This window comes from Hyperolius riggenbachi, chromosome 12 (assembly GCF_040937935.1).
Source record: "Hyperolius riggenbachi isolate aHypRig1 chromosome 12, aHypRig1.pri, whole genome shotgun sequence".
In the NCBI taxonomy this organism is placed as follows: Eukaryota; Metazoa; Chordata; class Amphibia; order Anura; family Hyperoliidae; genus Hyperolius; species Hyperolius riggenbachi.
The window spans coordinates 96365080-96387851 of record NC_090657.1 but is presented as its reverse complement, the minus strand read 5'-3'; the positions used below and the strand labels follow the sequence as shown (position 1 = coordinate 96387851).

At 45.0% G+C, this 22772-nt stretch overlaps 1 protein-coding gene across 1 annotated transcript in view; it reads right to left on the bottom strand.

Annotated features, from left to right (window-relative positions):
- The window catches only part of LOC137542559 (serine/threonine-protein kinase 4-like), a 151094-nt gene extending 129027 nt beyond the window's left edge, over nt 1–22067 (bottom strand). The window contains exon 1 of the mRNA XM_068264572.1: nt 21883–22067. Within this exon, the coding sequence (XP_068120673.1) occupies nt 21883–21917 (35 nt within the window). The 5' untranslated portion in view covers nt 21918–22067. The remainder of the gene's footprint in view (nt 1–21882) is intronic.
- Between the last annotated feature and the right edge of the window lie 705 nt (nt 22068–22772).

The following is a 22772-nucleotide window of genomic DNA, read 5'->3' as shown; positions in this document are numbered from 1 at the left end:
CTCAATGTGAACCGAGCCTGTCAGTGTGCTGACCAGAAAGCTGTTAGGGGGTAATGGCCATTTTCAAAATGGAGGATAGAGAATTCCATTGATCACAGTGGACAGACGGGACACAGGACACAGAAGAGGAGAAAGCGATTGATGAGTAGACTACGCAGGAGGTAAGTATGACCTGTGTATGTTTATTTTGAGTTTTGATTTTCAGTTAAGGTTTTCTTTAAGCTGTATTGTTTCCTTGAGTATGTAGTATGTAGTTAACTGTACAACTTTTGTTGTTTTGACTGCATCCCTAGGTGGGTGTTCAGTGTACTGTTTGTTGTTTGTCTTTTGAGATTTTTTGGCTAACAGGTATATACACACTTTTAAATACTATTATGGTGACTATTGTTCAATTGGGTAACTGCATAACACCTGTAGATATAACTCTCCATTACAGCTTATTATACGCTCTATGTAAATTCATTGTTCCACACCTAAAAAACACAGAGCAATCACAATGCAAAGAAATTGTGATTTTAGCAGGTGATTTTTTTTATTTATATTGGCCTAAATTTGCAAAAAGAAAATGTTAACAAGGCCAGCAATTGCTTTTTGGGGAAATTAGAGCACATTCAGTGTGAACGTGTCTCAGTGACTCCAATTATAAAAAGGTGCTGACATTGAGGTCAGCAAAATGGTATCGGAATGCTGTTGGTTTGAAAAGGCTGAAGGAGGTGAATTCATTGCTTGTCAGCTGCTCCTGTGCACTAAGCATGGGCCGTAGAGAGGGCCCTCCTCCTCCCAATGACTGACATTTGAGCAGAATCACAGCCATGCTCAGACACTGTGTTTTTGCTGCCGGGTAACACCACCTCACGTCATACGATGACACACGTGGGGTTACAAAATCTCCCATTCAGCTTCACGTAACTTCTTGCTTGCTTGTGGCCAGCAGCTACAGAAAGAGACCTTGTACAGGCGGCTGCCGGTAGTGCATTCACTGCCCGTGTGCTCTGCCAATGCACCTGCTGACTGCTTGCAATCACTCAGCCAGGGCAGTGGAGAGATGACTGTTCCTTGGAGGACATGAGATGGTCCTTTGTTTTTCAAAAACCATACTGCGTGTGTCAAGTACTGACACACACATGGGGTTACACACACTCATTTAGCTGCAATAAATAAACACCCCAGACAGCACTCTGCCGTATATATAGTTTGTAAACTGCCAGTCAACCAATAAGAAGTGCAAATACCTTACGCCTAGTCTGCAATACTTAACTACGCAGGAGCTGAGCAATTCAGCCATAGACAGGAGAAAGGATTCAGTCGCACATAGTCAGACTATATGACCAGCATGGGGCACCTTGTGCAGAAACTTCCCTCTCATTCGCCACCCCCACTAACTAAACTGGAGCTGCAAAATATATTTAAAACCATGCAAAACGAGTACCCGAGGCAAATAATATATACATTATAGGACACAGAGGCAAGTTCTCTGCCCAATTATATTCCTCTGTGTCCTTCTGGTGCTGCTGCCAGTCCCCCCTGGGCTCTGCTGTTCCCCCCCCCATGAATCTAGCAACAGGCTAACGACAATCTGATTGTCGCTAGCCCCCTTTTCCCCTTTGCAGCCATCAAATTGCTCCCCCTGTCTCGCCCAGCCCCCCCAAAAAAACTGTTCCCTGCCTCTGCCCACCTCACTCCTGTGCCTCCTCCAATCGACAGCTAAGCTGTGACCCGGGAAGTACTTCCAGGTCGCGGCTATCTTGGATTCCGGTGACCGGAGGATGAACATACAGAGTGGTGTGGAGCAGCGCAGATGCATCCGGGAGGTGGCATGGAGCAGGTAGTATGTTTTTTTTTTTTAACGCCCCCTCTGGTTCTCTTTAAAATGGAAGGTCCAGGCAAAAAAAAAAGTTTTACTTACCTGGGGCTTCTACCAGCCACATGCAGCCATCCTGCGCCCTCGTAGTCACTCACTGCTGCTCCAGTCCCCCGCTGGCAGCTAGTTTCGTTTTTGCCGACCTCGGAGGTCGGGGACGCATTGCGTACATTTTTACACATTCCCACTAGTGCAGGAACATTAACATACATTTTTACGCGTTAGTGGTGCAATGCGTAAATTTTTAGGTGGGTCTAGCCACAGAGCTTCACAACAGTTTAGGAAGAACGGCGAGCGGCGGCTAATCGGCGGCGATCAGAATGCACACGCAGCTAGCAAAGTGCAAAAAAAATATGCAAATCGGCCCAGCAGGGCCTGAGAAATCCTCCTGCGCGGCTGTTACCGCCAGGAGGGTTAAATAGGGACATAGCTAAAATGTAAAAACTGCACTGGTTCATAAGTGGGAAACAAGGTCTGGATGTGAAGTGGTTAAGCTCCTTTACTAAATTAAAATTAGTTTTATTTAAGCAATAAAAACAACCCATTGAATTCAAAAGATGATCCATAGATAACCAACAAAAGTAAAAAATAACAAAAATCAGCAACAGAACTGGCAGACTGGTCAGATATGCAACATATAGACTTCAGTGCTGCGTTATATTAATGTAGATGTGACAGCAGGGCCTGTCATTGGAGACTTGTTCCGGTACATCACATACAAAAGCAGAAGCAATAGAAAGTTTCCCAATTATATGTTGCACAATAGGCAGCTACAGGAACACAAACGTCTGAGCAGCTACAAAGAACAGGGCACAGTGATCCTCTATAGACACTGTGATACTGTTGTGTAAGGAACATAAAGGGGCTTGCCTTTGTGATCTCCAATTATGACAACACATCCTGTGTCATTACTCCTACAAAACAGCCTTTTATTAGTGCTATGAAAATGTCACCACGCCACTACTGTGCCATGTATCAAACCGATCCGAGCAAAACAAAGATATTCTTAGTATGAAAAAAATAAATAAATTGTAAGTATAATTACCAGCCACCTCACTGTTTCTCGTTTGTAATAACGTCCCACCAACACAACATATACTGTATTTGTCATGTTTGTATTGTGCCTAAACTACAGTGTGTATTATATGTTATTTTTCAAACTTTGTAATGTTGCCAGCATAGCACCACAAGGGATGGAGGTAAAGAGTAATATGCTAGCACACAGCACCATCCTCCACCCAACCGCCCCCCCCTCCAGAGCCCCCTTTCTGCTCAGTCGTAATCTTCGACTTAGCAGAACGTTGAATATAGGTGGTGAGGAGGTGGCAGTTCTTCCTCCCCTCTGCCCGTCCATAATTTAGCCCCCTCTAGTCGCCGCTATAGTTCCCCCATATGGTCCTCCGCACATAGTAGCAGGAGCCAAAAGCGGTAAGCAAGCAGGACTCTAGGGTTCTCTCCCCGGCCACTGGGATCCCCTTCACCTCAGCTCTTCTTCCGGGATCCTGGTGGCCAGAAAGGCCTGGAAAGCACAGGATGTTCACAATATAGCCATTTGGTTCCCAACCGCTTCTGAGCTAAGTGTTTCTGCTGATCTGCCTTACTGTTACGATTTTTGCTTCGATTTCAATTATTCTCTGCCTGCCGCCTGCACTGACTTCTGCTTGGATTTTGACTATGCTCTGCCTGCCACCTGTACCAACCTCTGCCTGGAATTTTGACTATTCTCTGCTGGCCGCATGCACCGACCTCTGCCTGGGTTTTGACTACTCTGCTTTCTGCCTGCACCGACCTCTGCCTGGGTTTTGACTACTTTTTGCCTACCGCTTGCACCAACCTCTGCCTGGGTTTTGACTACTCTCTGCATGCCACCTAAGACTGATAGCAAAGGGAAAAAAGTCAAAGGAATCACGCTTCTACTTCCCCGATTGTGATGTCACCCTCTGTGCCATTCCCGGTTTCAAAATATACCACAAGCTGGAGGTGTATTAGGAAAATATATACATACTGTATAATAATCTGCTGCCTTATTTCACTATTTTTACGTTTATCCATAAATTGAATTATTTGAACACTTGTGTTCTAGTCTTTTATTTATACACATGATGTCTACCAGGCCTTTATTCTGATAATTTTGATGAGTTAAGACTTAAGAATTGCAGGCCTAAAATTCTTGAAAAAAAAAAAAAAAAGTACCGCTTTTAGACCCATAAATTCAGACAGAAATGCCCTGCCAGGTAGGTTAAGGCTGCTTTCACAGTGGGACGTTACAGGCGCACGTTAGAGCAGCCTGTAACGCACCCCAACGCACAGCAATGAAAAATCAATGGGCTGTTCACAGTGCCCACGTTGCGGTACATTGGAACGCAGCACGTCTACATAACGTACTGCATGCAGTACTTTACACGCGGCTAAGCCGCGTTAGACTGTTTGCACATGCTCAGTAGTTTTTTTTTTTCATTTTATGGGCGGAGAGGAGGCGGAGAGAGGCCGCTACGTAGCCAGGCACATGGCTACTTATTATTCACTGCACTTGCAGTGTTAACATCCTGGAGCGGCCGCGGATTGGCTGGCGGGACCACGTGATGCGGAGAGCTCCGCTCACGTGGTCTCCGCAGTGCCTCCGACAGAGCAGGCGCACCAAGAGCTGCTTGTAACGCGCCTCTTGGTAGCGTCCTGCTCCAACACCACCAGCAGGGGCGTAGCTTGGGGGGGGCGGGGTAGGACATGTGCCCCCGGGCGCTGACTCCCTAAGGGCGCCCAGCCGCATGTTGTCTTTTCTCTTTAATCTCATCTGTCTGCCGCAGCTACCTTGCTGCGCAGCGTGCATAATAGCCACGAGTGGAACACAGGCAGGGCCAGCAGCATCAACAGCCAGTCAGAGATGGTGAGGAGGAGCCGAGGCACTGAGGCAAGAAGTGTGACTGTGGAGGGGGCGGAGACGGACAAAGTACAGCGGAACCAGCAGCCACCTAAACCCAACTAGGAGACAGGTAAGGATGCCTCCAAGTTGTTGCCACCCAGCCGGAAAATGTTACACAAAGCCAGCACACGGGCACCGGTATAATGGTAAATTTCCCTGCAGAGCCGTTGACTGTGATACCCCTGCCTCTCTTCCTAGATTGGCAGCTTGAGGGGACACTGTCAGCCATTCAGGAGAGAGTGTTGCCCCGCCTCCTGGCTGTTTGTATACACACGCGCAGGCTGGTGGGGAATGAGGTAGGAGCGAGATTTGAAAGGCTGCGCTGCCGCTGGATAGCCAGGAATGAAGAATGCAGAGACCTGGGACCAGCGTAGCCAGCACTTGCTTTAGGTGGAATGTGTGGGAGAGGAGAGGACAGGTCTACCATAATTTCTTCCTACCCTGTGTGGTGTGTGTGTGTGCACACCTTGAAAAATTGCGCTGACACAGCCCAGCCCCCCAGGCAGCAGTGTCATGTGTCAAGAGAAGAGAGAGGTCATCCAGACCCAGACGACTTGCTGAATTTCTGTGTGGAAGCAGGTAGCAGAGTGGACACAGTCTCACACACGTGGCTCTCTCTCCCCCCTCTCTTTCTCCCAGCCGTCTCTCTCTCTCTCCCCATCTTTCTATCTCCCCCCCTTCTCTCTCCCCCTGTCTCTTTATCCTCCTCTATTGCCCCCACTCTCTTTCTCTCTTCCCTCCTCCCCCCTCTACTCTCCCCCCCCCCCCCCCTCCTCCTCTTTCTCTCTCTCCCCCTCTCTCTCTTGCCCTCTCTCGTTTCTCTCTTCCCCTCTCTCACTTGCTCTATCAGCAAAAAAAAAAAATGTAAAAAAAAGCTCATCCGCTTGGCGTCCCTGACATTTTCTGCAGCCCATTACAGAATACATAGTCCTGTCACTGACTGTCCTCAGAGGAGCTCACAATCTAATCCTACCATAGTCATAGTCTAATGCCCTGCCATATTATTATTATTATGTATTTATATAACACTGACATCTTCTGCAGCACTTTACAGAGTACATAGTCATGTCACTGACTGTCCTCAGTGAAGCTCACAATCTAATCCTACCATAGTCATAGTCTAATGTCCTACCATTCTATTATTATGTATTTACGGTATATAGCAGTGACATCTTCTGCAGCACTTTACAGAGTACATAGTCATGTCACTGACTGTCCTCAGAGGAGCTCACAACCTAATCCTACCATAGTCATAGTCTAATGTCCTATCATATTATTATTATGATTATATATTTATATAGTGGTGGCCTCTTCTGCAGTGCTTTGTGGGGATATTGTATGGTTTAAAGGAAAGGGATCTTAATCCAACTATTTGCTTGGCAGGTCTCATTACACCACTGCTAACTTCCGGTGCATTTGGCTCCACCCATGACTATGGCCACTTTCTGCTGCATGACCATGCCCATTTCTTGCATGGCGACGCATGTTTTGCCATGGGGAGGGCGCAAAAACTGTCTATGCCCCCGGGCGCTGAAGGGCCTAGCTACGCCTCTGACCACCAGGCGTTGCGTTAGGGGCACGTTATGTGCCCTATAACGTCCCCTAAACGCAACATCCTGGTGTGTAAGTAGCCTAAACTTTAACCTTCTTTAGTTTTAAAATAAAATGGTACGATAGCTAAAACCCACACTTTTTATTTTCCCATTTGTAATAGTTATTACAACGTTTAAATTGTGTCCCCAGTGCAATGTGTGATAATATTTTATTTGAAATTGAAGGTGTATTTTTTTCTGTTTAGTGGGTTTTCTTTACACTATATCAATAATTACTTTGTTTACAAAATTAACAATAATATGCCCTCATGACATACACATTTAAAAGTAGGTAACTTTTTTTTTATTAACTATTTGTTTTATTGTGTTAACTATGTGGTAGAGGTGAAAGGAGTAAAAAATTAATAAAGAACTCATTTTTCTACATAATAGTGTATGTGGGTGCATTTTTACTTTTTGGCTGCAAGATGCCACAACACTTAATTCCCGAGTACTGTAAACAGTACACAGAAGTGTTGTGTGTAACCGTTTTACTTCCATTTTGTAAACGAATGCCGAAGTTTCTCAGACGCTGACTTTCATTCATCGTTGTGATCGGGTTTCACGGAGTAGCGGGATTGCAATGGAAACTAACGGCAGCAGCACAGAGATCCTAAAGGAGTACGCATAGCTACGCCCCTGGTAGCTAAGTGAACTTTCCACTGGCATAAATATACGTACCCTGCTGATCTCTTTGGCTGAAATAGTTTCTGAATCACACACCTGAAACAAGCATCCAGCTTAGGTTCAGTCTTGGGTCAGAAACACCTGATTTGCATGCTTGTTCAGGGTCTATGGCCAAAGGTGTTAGAGGCAGATGATCAGTAGAAATTTTTTAAATTGCCCCTAGACATGGACCAGGTCAGTTTTATCCCACAACGCCAGGTGCACGATAACGTCAGAAAAACTATAAATATTATCCAGCATGCTTAAAAAACTGGTATCCTGATTGTATCGCTTGCAATTGATATAGAAAAGGCTTCAACACCATCACTTTGGAATTGACATCAGCTGTACTAGATTGACTTGAGCTGCGTCTTATCTGTCGTTGGTCGCCTCTTATCATTGATAACGCCTGGTCAGAGCACACATCTTTTTGTTTTCCCTCTCCATGTGCAGTCGGCACTTTGAAGACCTATGCTGGGCATACACGGTAAGATTCTGCGGCTCGATTAGCCGCCGGATCGACTCCCGCCGCGTCCCCGCGTGCGCCTGGATTGATTCCCGCTCGTCCCCGCTATTGTCCGCCGTGCGGGGAATCGATCCAGCAGGCAATTGGACATGTCGGAAATTATCAAGGCAATCGGACATGTCGGAAATGATCAATCAAGCCATCAGTGGCTCGATTGATAAGAAAAATCTAACCGTGTATGCCCAGCATAACACTGCAATTTACTCTCTTTAAATGATATAACCAGGCACACAAAAAAAAAATTAAAATCCACTTACCTGGGGCTTCCTCCAGCCCCTGGCAGCCGTCCAGTGCCCTCGCCGCAGCTCCGATGGCTCCCGGTCTTCTCCGCTGCAGAAGCCAACCTTGCAATTTTTAGTAATTTCCAGTCTATACTCAATCTCCCCCCTACCCATGTTGCCCTACCACCATTAACCCTGCAGAGGAGGGCTGAGTGGTAGCTTGGCCAAATCCTGCATCCTCATTGGAAGGAAGCTAGGCCATGCCTTCCCTCTCAACAGTATAATCTCGTGGGGGGGGGGGGGGGGAGGAACCAACTTTCCAAAATAAGGTAGAGTCTTACCTGCTGGACTGGAGGAGACGTGGTCAATTAGATGCCAAGTAGACCTGCGCCATCAAAAGTTTAATTTCATCTCCTTACAAATCCATAAACACAAAATTGTATAACAAATCAAGCATGCCAATTAGAAGTGGTGCACAGTGTTTTGGAGCATTACTCCATTGTCAAGCACCTTGGTACATTTTTTTTTTTTTTAAAAGAGCTGTTAAACAATTTTTAAAATTTGTTTATGAATTTTAAGGAGATTAAATAAAAACGTTAAAAAATAAATAAATAAATTAAAAAAAAAAAAATCTTAGATGGTGTAGGTCTATTTGTAATCTAAGTACACATATCCAGTTCTGATTGGCCACCGATTGTCCAATTTTACCACTTTTGCGTAGTATTAAAGCCAACAGATTTTAAATACTGGACTATGAACAGATTGTATAAGTAAGCTCTTATACTATATGGACGTGGTAAAACTGGCCAATCAAAAATTGGATGTGTACACCCACCCTTAAAGGACTTACGAGGCCAAAATGTCTAAAAAAAGCAAAGTACCTGTAAGCTGTTTAAATGCACGGAGGACGCCGTCCGCGCCCTCCGTGCAGTTCCGCCGGGTCCCCTTCCTGAGATCGCCCCCCGCGCCGACCCCGACCCCCCCAGGCCGGGTCGGGCTCTCGTGCCGCTCTCAATATGGCCCCTTCCATTGGCCGCGGCTGCGCAGTCCGCCTGGCCGCGAGTGCGGCTGCGCAGCTCTACGGCCAACCCCCCGAACCACGCACTGTAGCGTGGATCGGAGGGGTTGGCCGTAGAGCTGCGCAGCCGCACTCGCGGCCAGGCGGACTGCGCAGCCGCGGCCAATGGAAGGGGCCATATTGAGAGCGGCACGAGAGCCCGACCCGGCCTGGGGGGGGTCGGGGTCGGCGCGGGGGGCGATCTCAGGAAGGGGACCCGGCGGAACTGCACGGAGGGCGCGGACGGCGTCCTCCGTGCATTTAAACAGCTTACAGGTACTTTGCTTTTTTAGACATTTTGGCCTCGTAAGTCCTTTAAGGCTGGTACACATACCAAATTATCACGGTACTTCTTCTATGTAATTTGGAAGCTTACCTTAAAGTGAACCTCCGGACTAAAAATCTACTCAGCAGAACTGAAAAGGCTTGGTGTTTCTTTAACAGTTTCACAGCATCAGAACTTTGTTTTTTTTTTACCAAAGCATAATTTGTAGCTGCATTTTTATCTAAGCTCCACCCATCAAATAAAAAAAGCCTGGGCTTTTTTCCCCTGATGCTGTGCAGAGCATGATGGGATTTCCTATGTTGTTCACGTTGCCTAGCAACTGGGAGGGGTGATCAGCACACAGGACAGTTGGAACTGTGTCTCATGCTCCCTGTCACCTCCTTTCAACCAAAAAGATGGCTGCCATCATGAAATCAAACATTTGCCTGTTCTTATAAAACAGTGTGGGTGAGAGATTATATTACCTATTTTAATTAACATAACTAATGTAACTTAATGACAGTATGTTTGTTTAGGCTGGAGTGCCTCTTTAACAACTTGTTCATAGTATTGAAAGTCTGATGGCCCTCATACTACAGTGAGGTGGTAAAATTGGTCAGTCATTAGCCAACCAAATGTTGATGTTTGTACCAAGTTTCAGGGTGAACCCACATATCCAATCTTGATTGGCCATGTGTAGCATGTAAGGAGACAGCACTTCTGCCCTCCCTCTACACCAACTGGAAAGTAAAGCAATGTGATGTGTCAAAGAAGTAGCTGCGGCATCAGAGTAGGAGAGGAAATCACCAGGGGGACAGAGATCCTGGGTGCATCGCCACTATCCCAGCTGGAGTAATAAGAAGGCTCATAGAATAGAGAACAATTTGAACAGGTAATTACGGTATACATTTTTTATATAAACATCAATAAAGTAACACTGACGTTTTTTCCACCATTTATAAGAGGTGCCCCTTGTAAGACCCCATGTCATTGGGCAGACAGATGTACCTACCATCTCCACAGTCACATCATCCCTGATAAACATAAAAACACACTTTCCTCATTGAGAAACCAAAAGACAGAAATGCTCAGAACAGCAGACATTTGCTACAATATTAGAGGTCTGAGGTCTATATAAACCAGAAGCCCATGCAGCAATCACAACATATGTACAGGGCTTTAGCTTTCATATTATAAATATACTAGCAACTGCCTTAAAAATCCATTAGAATGGTCATGTGACCTCTCATTGCAGCTTCCTGAAAATGAATGGGTCAGCCCTGGGGGCCAGTGGTCATAAATAGCTCAGCCTTTTCAGCCTGCAGAGGAGCAGGGTGTAGAGGAGACTACTCCACTTAGAGAGCTTCTCAAACAGGAAGTACAGGAAGGAGGAACAGGTAGTTTATCTTACTAAAAGCCCAATGGTCTTTCAAAAAACACAAACATTCATAAGAGTGTGTTATGGTCCTTACACAAAGTACCGTATATTTAAAATAACTCAGTGTCCCACTTTAGGCTGCTTACACACCAAGACGTTACCCCTCCCCCAACGCACAGCAATGTAACACAAGTGGGCTGTTCACACAGCCCACGTTGCGTTACATGTAACGCTGCACGTTCTCCGCAAAGTGCAGCATGCTACGGCGTTGGAGCGGCTATAGCCGCATTAGACTGTTTGCACATGCGCAGTGGGGGGCGGAGAGGAGGCGGGGAGAGCCAGCTACAGTAGCCGCGCACATGGCTACTTAATATTCACTGCACTGGCGGGCGCTGATTGGCCGGCGGGACCACGTGATGCGGAGTGTCTCGCTCCGCATCACGTGGTCCCGCTGGCCAATCAGCGTCACTCTGGGAGACATTATAGGAATCGAGCCGCCTAACGCGGCTCACTCTACCGTCGGCTCTTGCAGCACCATACGTTGTGTTAGGTGCACGTTATGCGACCTTAACGTAGCACCTAACGCAACGTCTTGGTGTGCAAGAAGCCTTAATGTCATTCAAATAAAGCAACAGATAAGCAGATCAGATAAAAGAATTCTTAAAGTGGACCTGAACTCAGAACTCCTCTCTGCCCTAAAAAGATACAAAGCAGCATAGTAACCTTTAAACAAGCAAAAAAATATTTGTTACAGCTGATAGAAATAGTGAAGATTTATTTTAGGATTTGTACTTCCTGATTCATGGAAGCAGACATATTGTTAAGATTGTGCTTTCAAATAAGCTTATCTGCAATCTCTGCCGTGGCAGTCATGTGACACAGGGGAGAGATCAAATTACAACTTGTGATTTGACACAAATGAGGAAAATTAAACAGGCTAAATTCTCTAAATACATACAGGTAGCATTTCTTTTTGCTTTCCTTCTACCCTGCGCAAGAGTTCAGGTCCACTTTAACTCCACACCTAAGAAACCTGAAGCATGCAAATGTATTTAGGAAGAACCACCAGTATGCTGGCTTTCATTAAGTTATACTTCACTTGTTGAAAGATCATCATTTAACACTAAGGAACAGCATTATAAAAATACAGTATTCCAGTCACGATATGATGATTGCATTCACTAGCATTTTAGCCATGCCTTGTGCCTGAATGATGCGTATACAGCAGTTTCTCATTTGTAGCGCCACAGGCATATGGCATTTAGGTGGCAACACCCGGCTTTTTGGCCAACCAAATTGATGCCTCTCCAGCCTATAAACCCCACACTCCTCTCTTCCTTCAATACTGCTTCTCTCAATCAGACCCTGGCTGCCTTACACACAAGACACAGTTCAAGCTTCTCTCCCCTATAAAACCCTCTCCAATATGGCTCTTCCATACATGTAACAATAATATACAAAATACCATCCTACATGCAACCAGTGTTATGGTAATGTCAGCTTTTCCCCACAAGATTCAATCCCTCATCATGTAATATGTCAGTTATTTTAATCACTTACCGCAGCAGGTGCAGTATAATTACATCCTGGGAAACTTCACCCGGAGTCCCAGGGACGTAAATATTCATCTTCTGCTGCGGGAGGCCACCGCTCACTCCTGCAATTCCGCACGGGTACTCGTAGCTGCCCGTTAGAGGGGAGATGAATGAATGGGAGAGCAGTTCCCATTCATTAATCCAAGTCCCTGTATCAATGATCACCAGCATCAATGAGATGTATCTTCCGAAGTCTTTCACTGGCCCCCAGACACAAAATGTATCATTTATAGATGTGGCCCACTGCACCTTTAAATATATCGGCGGCTCGCATATAGAATAGCAGTGCTGGCATCACCCATCCACATCCTATAGAAGCCAGTGAGCAGTAATTTGCTGGCTTCCAATTCAATTCTGCATCAGGCGACACTGCTGTGCAACTGGACGGTAGGTTGTCACCTGGGTATGGTTCACTGTCTGGTGCACAAAGACGTTCTTCGGGCGCCGCATAACTGAATGGCTGCTGCTGGGAGTTCTCCTCCGGGCATGATTGGGGGGAATCAATACCTAGATTCAATGTAATGTTTTTCAACATCAATTTATGTATATTCCGTCCCCCCAGCAGTCTGAAGTATGTTGACCCGGCCCTTGACCGGAAAAGTTTGGGGACCCCTGCTTTAAAACATTCAAAACTGACCAAGGTACTGGGATCCCTACTGCAGCTCCCACCCCAGCTTCCCCACTGATAATGTCACCCAGAAATCACCTGTCCACACATAAGGGGCCCATACACCTAACGATTTTCCCGCCGATATACAGCCGTTTCAATCACAGTGGGGGGCGGCGGCAGCACCACCACCACAGTTTGTGAACGGTTTCAGGCTGAAATCGGTTCACAATCTGTTTGCAGTTAAGGTGGCCATACGATCCCTCTCTGATCAGATTCGATCAGAGAGGGAGCTATCTGTTGGTCGAATCTGATGGCAAATCGACCAGTGTATAGGCTTTCTGAAAATAAACAGGAAATATCCATGTAACCCTTTTTATACACAAATGTACCCTCCGTGACAGTGATCAAAGAACTGCTACTGAACTTTCAATTGGGGAATCTTAGTACACACACAAACAAAAGTAATCAGTAATTTGCATAAGTTAATCAACTTTGTCACTGTGTTTCCTGCTAAAACTGATCAATCATCCCTTGACCTGGAAAAACACTGTGGTAAGGTTGGCCAGCTTAACAATAAAATCCCCTTAGGCCTGGAACCAGCTAGCAGTATGTTACTAAGCGCTTGCGATTTGAAAACCCCTTGCTAATGTAATGCTAAGGGTGTGGTCCCACTTGAGGGATGTGATTTTATAAAAATTCCCCATAGACTTGCATTAGCAAGAGCTTTTCAAACCACTAGGGCTTAGAAAAAGCTGCTAGTGGGTTTGAGCCCTTATAGTAAGTTTCAAGTGATCTGGCCAAGTAGCTTACTATATACAGAAGTTTACTATATCAGAATTGGTCATACTACAGGCGCATGGTCAGGACCTGGCGACTGAGTTTACGATAAGCCAGAGGCTTACTATATAAAAGAGTTCACTATAACTGCTGCATTACAGCAGTTTTATTTATTTTAACACTTTCCAATTCTAATGGCCTTTCCCAGTATAGGGCCAAGCAGCAGCGTCTTTAGATCTAATTGTTGGACTAAGTCTGCCACCAGCCCCATGCTCCGTCACTGTGCCACATCATGTAAATATTATGTAGGCGCTTTTGGGCTTGTTGTGGGGGGCTGCTGCTGGACCTGGTCTAAAATGGCATCACTCTATGTGGATCAAAGACATTGGGTCGCTCCCTTGCTACGGTTTGAGGATGTCTAGACCCTCTGGATTTACTTTTCAGGGTGGAAAGGGTTGAAATATATATTCCCTGTTTGACTGAACCACAACCCTATAGCACCTCCCCCAATTAAACCCATTTCATGCCACTGGGTAATCAATGCAGACTGAGCTGGAGTAAAGAATGCAGGGAGAGCTAGAGAGATTATCGTAGTTGTCACCAGTCTCAAAATGCTGTCCCAAAAAGTACATCTACAAACAGGGCAAGGCACACAGTTGGAAAAGCTGCCCACCCCTCAAAGGCTGACAGAGGCCCAGTGCACACCAAGCGGTTTTAGGAGCGATCCGCCAACCGCATCCGCCTGTGAAAATGCTTGGTTAATGTATTTCAATGGGCTGGTGCACACCAGTGGTTTGAGGTTTTTAGCAAACCGAAAACATGCCTCCTGCTGCACGTTTGAGGTTTGCAGAAGCGTTTCTGCCTCAATGTAAAGTATAGGAAAAATGCAAACCGCTCTGGAAAACGCTACATCAGAGCTGTTTTCCAGGTGGTTTTTTTTTTACAGAAGATGTTCAGTAACAAGCTTTTACTGTAACAGTATTTGTAATCTGCTACACAAAAACGCTCCCAAAAACGCTAGGCATGTTTAGAAAACGTCTCTAAACATGCCTAGAATCGCTCTGAAATCTGCTCCAAAAACCGCTAGCTTTTGCGGATCTGCTAGCGGTTTTGGTGTGCACTGGGTGAGATAAAGAGTCTAAAAATTAGCGCGTGTGTGTGAATCTAATACGCTGCAGCAATGCGTCTGTACAGAACTTGGCCCCGAACTGTTGCCCAAGGGATCAAGTCCCAAACCCTGCCAGATCAGAGGCCTTGTGTGTGTGCCCAAGGCTTTAGAGACAAACATTCACACATAATGATCTCTGCTTTTAATTATGGAAAGGGAGATTTCACCTGTTTGATTTTTCAGTTCAGCTCTGAAGTTTGCAATCAGCTTTGTTTTTTTACTTTTCTATAAAACACATCACACAAATCCATCCAGAGTGCCACAGCTTAGTGCAGCCAGGGCCGGTTCAAGTACCAATTGGGCCCTAGGGCAAACTTAGCCTGGGGGCCCCCCAACAGACAACCCCGACCAAAAAGCGTCATTAGAGGCCCTTTGTTGCAGCCAAACTTTCCTCCTGGCCCCTGAGCTGGCTGCTGACTCTCCCCCAATCACCTCCCATCTTAACAGACTCTGCAGAGTCCCTGGGGAGCAACAGTTAAGATGGGGAGGGACAACTTGGGGCCCCTACAGGCTCTGGGGCAATTGCCCATTTTTTCCTATGGTAGCTCCAGCCGTGAGTGCAGCTAATACCGTAGAGATGGTCTTGAGCGATCCGACTGGCAGATCGCTCAAAATTAGTCTTATCACCAGAACGACGGACTGTACACACGCCCGATTTGGCGTGCGGACGACTGGACGACGGGACGTTCAAACGACCCGTCGTTCGGAAAAATCCGACGTGTATGTGGGCCTTTATCAGAATCACGGACTGTTGAGCTGTGTGCTCAGCAAGCAGTTATCATGCAGCAACAAGCAGTTACCAGGCAGCAGTGAGCAGTTGAGAGAGTTTGAGAAGCATTTCACTGCCTATCAACAGTTCGTGGAAAGGAGGCCTAAAGCTCCAGATCCGATTTTTTTCATAATTGCTGTGCATTCTGTTAGGCACAATGAATTATTCATACTGACATTTGAGTTGAGTACCAACTCTGTACTATGTACTTGCCTCTGTATTATAGGTACCCATGTTTGTTGCTTACTCTGTATAGCAGCACCACAGATAATACAGGGAGTGCAGAATTATTAGGCAAATGAGCATTTTGACCACATCATCCTCTTTATGCATGTTGTCTTACTCCAAGCTGTATAGGCTCGAAAGCCTACTACCAATTAATCATATTAGGTGATGTGCATCTCTGTAATGAGAAGGGGTGTGGTCTAATGACATCAACACCCTATATCAGGTGTGCATAATTATTAGGCAACTTCCTATCCTTTGGCAAAATGGGTCAAAAGAAGGACTTGACAGGCTCAGAAAAGTCAAAAATAGTGAGATATCTTGCAAAGGGATGCAGCACTCTTAAAATTGCAAAGCTTCTGAAGCGTGATCATCGAACAATCAAGTGTTTCATTCAAAATAGTCAACAGTACAAGGGCTCCGTGGTGAGACATATTCTAAATGCAACTAAAACGCTTATACTCAGACAATGGCGAAGCACTCGATCACCATCCTTCCCTGAAATTACTAGAGAGCTAGATCTGATCTATGATATGGAAAGCAATGTGTATGCGATACAGGGTAGATCTGAAAAGTTGTCCAAAACATGGAGACTATGGCTGACATATAGAAATTCCACCGATTTCAAACAGATACTGGAAGCTGAAAGTTAGCCATCAAGGGCTAACATACATAAGCTCTCTGCACCATGACCTCTTGATATTGACAGAAAACAAAGGCTATTATAAGAGCAATAGACATTGCCCTGGCAGACACCCCTGAGACTTCCCAAGTTCTATGTTTTTGTTTTTTTGTTTGTTTTGTTTTTTCTTTTGTGTTTCATTGTTTTAGGTTAAATCTAACTTTTGCGCACAATAGGCTATATAGAGTGGATGTTCTGATAGCTCCCTGCATTATGTGTTATCCACCTTAGCGCTATAATCTTGTGTACTGTTATATCTTAGCCAAAGCTATGCTTTTATGAAAGTTCACTTTTTGAAAAAGATAAGGCTACAGGGTCAGCTTTCTATACTCTCGCTATATATGTAATAAGCTTTTAGCTCATGAAAATGTAACATCAGTCATGTCTATTGGCAATATGCTTTAAATAAAAGAATTTGAAAAAAAAAAAATATAGTCAACAGGGTCGCAAGAAGCGTGTGGAAAAACCAAGGTGCAAAATAACTGCCCATGAACTGAGAAAAGTCAAGCGTTCAGCTGCCAAGATGCCACTTGCCACCAGTTTGGCCATATTTCAGAGCTGCAACATCACTGGAGTGCCCAAAAGCACAAGGTGTGAAATACTCAGAGACATGGCCAAGGTAAGAAAGGCTGAAAGACGACCACCACTAAACATGACACACAAGCTGAAATGTCAAGACTGGGCCAAGAAATATCTCAAGACTGATTTTTCTAAGATTTTATGGACTGATGAAATGAGAGTGAGTCTTGATGGGCCAGATGGATGGGCCCGTGGCTGGATTGGTAAAGGGCAGAGAGCTCCAGTCCGACTCAGACGCCAGCAAGGTGGAGGTGGAGTACTGGTTTGGGCTGGTATCATCGATGTGAGCTTGTGGGGCCTTTTCGGGTTGAGGATGGAGTCAAGCTCAACTCCCAGTCCTACTGCCAGTTTCTGGAAGACACCTTCTTCAAGCAGTGGTACAGGAAGAAGTCTGCAACCTTCAAGTAAAACATGATTTTCATGCAGGACAATGCTCCATCACACGCATCAAAGTACTCCACAGCGTGGCTGGCAAGAAAGGGTATAAAAGAAGAAAAACTAATGACATGGCCTCCTTGTTCACCTGATCTGAACCCCATTGAGAACCTGTGGTCCATCATAAAATGTGAGATTTAGAAGGAGGGAAAACAGAACACCTCTCTGAACAGTGTCTGGGAGGCTGTGGTTGCTGCTGCACGCAATGTTGATGGTGAACAGATCAAAACACTGACAGAATCCATGGATGGCAGGCGTTTGAGTGTCCTTGCAAAGAAAGGTGGCCATATTGGTCACTGATTTGTTTTTGAATGTCAGAAATGTATATTTGTGAATGTTGAGATGTTATATTGGTTTCACTGGTAAAAATAAATAATTGAAATGGGTATATATTTGTTTTTTGCTAAGTTGCCTAATAATTATGCACAGTAATAGTCACCTGCACACACAGATATCCGCCTAAAATAGCTAAAACTAAAAACAAACTAAAAACTACTTTCAAAAATATTCAGCTTTGATATTAAAGAGTAACTGTCAGGCTACAAAAGCTAATTTAAACCTCTATTCTCCTGTGTTAAACAGTTTAGAAGGAAGCCAAAAAGGCATTAGTGAAGATAAAAATCTCTCTTACATTTGATGTGTGCTTATCAGCAAAGCTGTTATTCTTAAGAAGACGCAAGCCGCATACCATACTGCAAAGCATTCTGGGGCTCTCCCCTCGGCTGCTAATGAGAAGTTACAGGGTCAAGTAACAATAGCATGTAACTCAGTCCAGTGCACAGCACTGATAAATCTCCCAGCAGAGTACACTGCAGGAGTCCGCTATTGTTCCTAGCCACATGGCTAATTAACCACCCTGGCGTTCTGATTAAATCGCCAGGGTGGCTGCGGGAGGGTTTTTTTTAAATAAAAAAAAAACTATTTCATGCAGCCAACTGAAAGTTGGCTGCATGAAAGCCCACTAGAGGGCGCTCCGGAGGCGATCTTCCGATCGCCTCCGGCGCCCAGAATAAACAAGGAAGGCCGCAATGAGCGGCCTTCCTTGTTTTGCTTATATCGTCGCCATAGCGACGAGCGGAGTGACGTCATCGACGTCAGCCGACGTCCTGACGTCAGCCGCCTCCGATCCAGCCCTTAGCGCTGGCCGGAACTTTTTGTTCCGGCTACGCTGGGCTCAGGCGGCTGGGGGGACCCTCTTTCGCCGCTGCTCGCGGCGGCGATCAGGCAGCACACGCGGCTGGCAAAGTGCCGGCTGCGTGTGCTGCTTTTTATTTCATTAAAATCGGCCCAGCAGGGCCTGAGCGGCAGCCGCTGGCGGTGTTGGACGAGCTGAGCTCGTCCAGACCGCTCAGCTGGTTAATATTCACTGCACACTAGTGTTATTCAGTACGAGCTTTTCTGTGATCAGAAAGCAGAGAGGACATAAGGACACATTTGGCTTCATAGGAGACAGACAAACATGGAACCTGCCATGAGCTGTCAGGAGCATCATTCTCTGCATATACTATATAAAAATTCTGTGAAATCCAAACGTGGACAGTGAAATGCATATGTAATGTAAGTAAAGCCTATATTTAGCTACTGATATATGTGTTTATTTTCTCTGAGACCTTATACCTAACAGCTCCTCTTTAATGAGTTTTTTTGGGTTAATTGAGAACATGGTTGTTGTTCAATAATAAAATTATTCCTCAAAAATACAACTTGCCTAATAATTCTGCACTCCCTGTAATTCCAGTATTTCCAGATAATACACAGTGGCTTAGCGAAGGAGTTATGGGCCCCAGAGTTTTACATTGGGGCCACCCAAGCACTCTATACGTTACTATAGATGTGGCGTACCAAAACCTGCCAAGGACAACCATGATACACAATATACTAATAATATAGCAGTGTTCTCCTCAGAAATGTTTCCCAGTCGGGTGGCATGAAAAAGTAGCCGGGTGGGAGCAACAGGGGAAATGTGCAACTCTGTTACAGCATAGGAGAAGGATGAGGAGGTCATCAGATGACTGTCGGGTGCTCACCAAAATTAGCCGGGTGGAGCTCCCGGCTAAAAGAGCCTGGGGAGAACACTTAAGAGCCTGGGGAGAACTATATTATAGTAGTAGTATTTTAACTAATCTCTTTAAACCCCCTCTATCTACACACAGATTAAGTTTGAACGATATAATACATTTATTCTAACGGAAAAAAAAGAAGTCATGTGACCACCATTGGTCCTTATGTGCCGCCAAAGATGGCAAAGCATTTGTTTGCACACTATGAGATCTGTGCTGACCAGACTCTGCTCCCTACCAATGAGTGTGCTACCCCCTCCATACATCTCCACAGGACAGGGATCAAATCATATGCTACCTACGTTTCCCCTCCTGTGTATTTATTATAATAACAGATAGTGTGAACAGCTCCTTCAAAATCATCTCAGTTCCCATTTCCTTCAGTCAGTTCGGATCAGCGCAGACCAGTTTAGTTTCCGCTCCGTAGGTGGCTATGGGCGATGCCTCTGATTGACCAGAGAAACGGATCAGATCGGGACTTTTGGATCAGTTTTTTTCTTTTTTCACACGAGGAAGCAGACCCTATTTTGAAGAAAAGGATCTGCTTCTTGTGTTGCTCTAAACTTTTTTGCAGCAGGTGGGAAATGAGCCTTAGGACCTATATTCACTGCTGAGCAATCCTCAGTGTTTACCCGCAAGCGAATTTGAGCAGGAAAACGCTGCCTATACCGCCTTGGCATCCGAATCGCAAGACAACGCGATTCGGACTGCGCTCTGTATTTTACCGCAGCACAGACTGAAATCCCTATAGCCGTGCATGGCATGACTAGTGCCAACATACAAACTACAAAACACAGGCTAGCTCATTGGAAAACCAGCCCATTTCCACTGAGTGCAAAGTCGCAACGCAAATTGTCATTACCACTGAAAACAATTATTCCAAATACGCTGTGATGCAGAAAAAAATTATGGACTGCATACTGCAGATTTCCGCCCCATGCATTGCCCTGCAGAGAAACTGCGATTAATGAAAATCATTGGTACTCAAGCCGGTTCTCTCATGAAGCAAGGTGAAACAATTGCATCAGGCGGCAGAGATTACAGGGAAAGCATTTTTGTACTGTGTTTACACTAAAAGCATGAAGTCAGAGTAGGAAGAGAACAAGACTCACAGCCAGCCATTGTGCTACTGTGTTGAGCTGCAGCATGTCATGTGAGAACATTAATTGGTGCAGAGTAAATTGTCGGGTGCTCTGCGATCATTCCAAATTGGGTGGGGGAGGGGGCGCATCCTCACAAGTGTGCCTCAAGTAGCAAAAAGTCTAGAACTGGCCCTGGTGGTACTGCATGCGAATGTTAGTTTTCGCATCCGGTTTCCCATCTAAAATGTGAAAATTGGCATTAAAAAACGCACCTAAAAAATGCATGCATTTTCCAAATAGCATTCAATTTGTGTGTGAAACGCACAGTATACTATTGGAAATAGGCAGGCTGTATTTATGCTGTATTCCTTTAAAATGTTCACTTACGACTTGAGGGCGGGGTTAATAAAATAAAAAAAAAAGGAAGCTGGACAGGGGCTTTACATTACTTCTCTTCACAAAGTGAATGGTAAGATGGCGATTGTAATTACTATATATATATATATATATATATATATATATATATATATATATATATATATATATATATATATATATATATATATATCTCCATATCCCTATCACTTCAGGTGTCCTTTAAAGGATACCCCAACTGATATGTGACATAATGAGATAGACATGTGTATGTACAGTGCCTAGCACACAGATAACTGTGCTGTGTTCCTTTTTTTTCTTTCTCTGCCTGAAAGAGTTAAATATCAGGTATGTAAGTGGCTGACTCAGTCCTGACTCAAACAGGAAGTGACTACAGTGTGACCCTCACTGATAAGAAATTCCCCCTTTTTACCTCTTTCTTGCTCTCAGAAGCCATTTTCTGCTAGGAAAGTGTTTTATAGTTGGAATTTCTTATCAGTGAGGGTCACACTGTAGTCACTTCCTGTTTGAGTCAGGACTGAGTCAGCCACTTACATACCTGATATTTAACTCTTTCAGGCAGAGAAAGAAAAAAAGGAACACAGCACAGTTATCTGTGTGCTAGGCACTGTACATACACATGTCTATCTCATTATGTCACATTTCAGTTGGGGTATCCTTTAACTGTGATGCACATATTTTATGGGGTATCTGAGACAAGGGAGTACTTGAGTAATGTTAACAGGAAAAAAAAAAAACAAAAAAAACACAGACAGAAGTACTGTCTCTGCGTAACAAAGTAAAACTTTCTATAGAACAGAACTCTATAAAAGCAGCAGCTCTGGAATACACATGCCTTCCAGCTGTCCATACCTGTCCCATGACTGATCCTGTCTGCACAGCCACATGCTAAACCAGCGTATAATTCAGCCTGACTTGTGTGAACTGGTTCTCCAGCAGCAGAAGTGTGTCTGATAAGCTAATAGCAGGCGTTCAGCAGGAGACATGTCGGCGATTAGTAATAATATAGCCGTGTTACCTTCTTGGGTGGTTGCGCATCTGTACAGCCTCCATCCTGCTGCGATGAGTGCGGAGGTCCCAGCGCTCCTGTGTGTCCAGAGATCGGGGGATGCAGCCGTCCCCCCTGTGCAGCCAGCGCACTACATGTACCTATCCTGCAAGCTAATGCGCAGATCGTGTGGTTTCCCCCCACCGAGACCTGATAGCAGAGATACATAGATGTGAACGGAAGTAGGAACAGGAAGCGTGTCTTAGTATGCACACACACACATAATAGTGCAATAGGGTGATGATGAGGATCAGTTAACATGAAAGGTGTAGTAAGAAGTTTGCAGAAAGCTCTTTTCTCTTGAGAAATAGGTGTGCAGTGCAGTTACAGATCCCTGTGCAACATGGTACGGCCCTCCCCAGCAGAGGACAGCAAGTGACAGCTATCCGCAAGTCTTCTTGCATGGTGTCTTGAGAAGAAAACTGCACGATATTCTTTGTTCCTGGGGTTATTTGCAACTTTACAGCTGTTTCATTGGCCAAACCAAAAACACAAAACTTCAAGTGGTGAGCTGCTAAAGAGGTATTTTTTAACTCCCTCCTCCAGAAGTTTACAAACTCTTCTGGAAACAAGAGAAAAGCAGGTGCTGTTGCTTCCTTACCATTTTAAATTCACTTATTTTACCAATATGCCCACATAAAAATGGCGTTGTCTGTTTAAACTGGCTTGCTTGTTTTAATTGCATGTACTGCAGTACCAGGGGTGCTGTTAAGGTTTTTGTGCCCCCAGTAATTTGTGCCCCCCACCCCACTAAAGGGAGCCTCTGCAGCCCCAACCCAGCGACAAATTTCTCTGTTGTCCTGTTCCAACATTTTAGTATACATTGACAAAATAGCATACATTTAAAGTGATATTCTCTT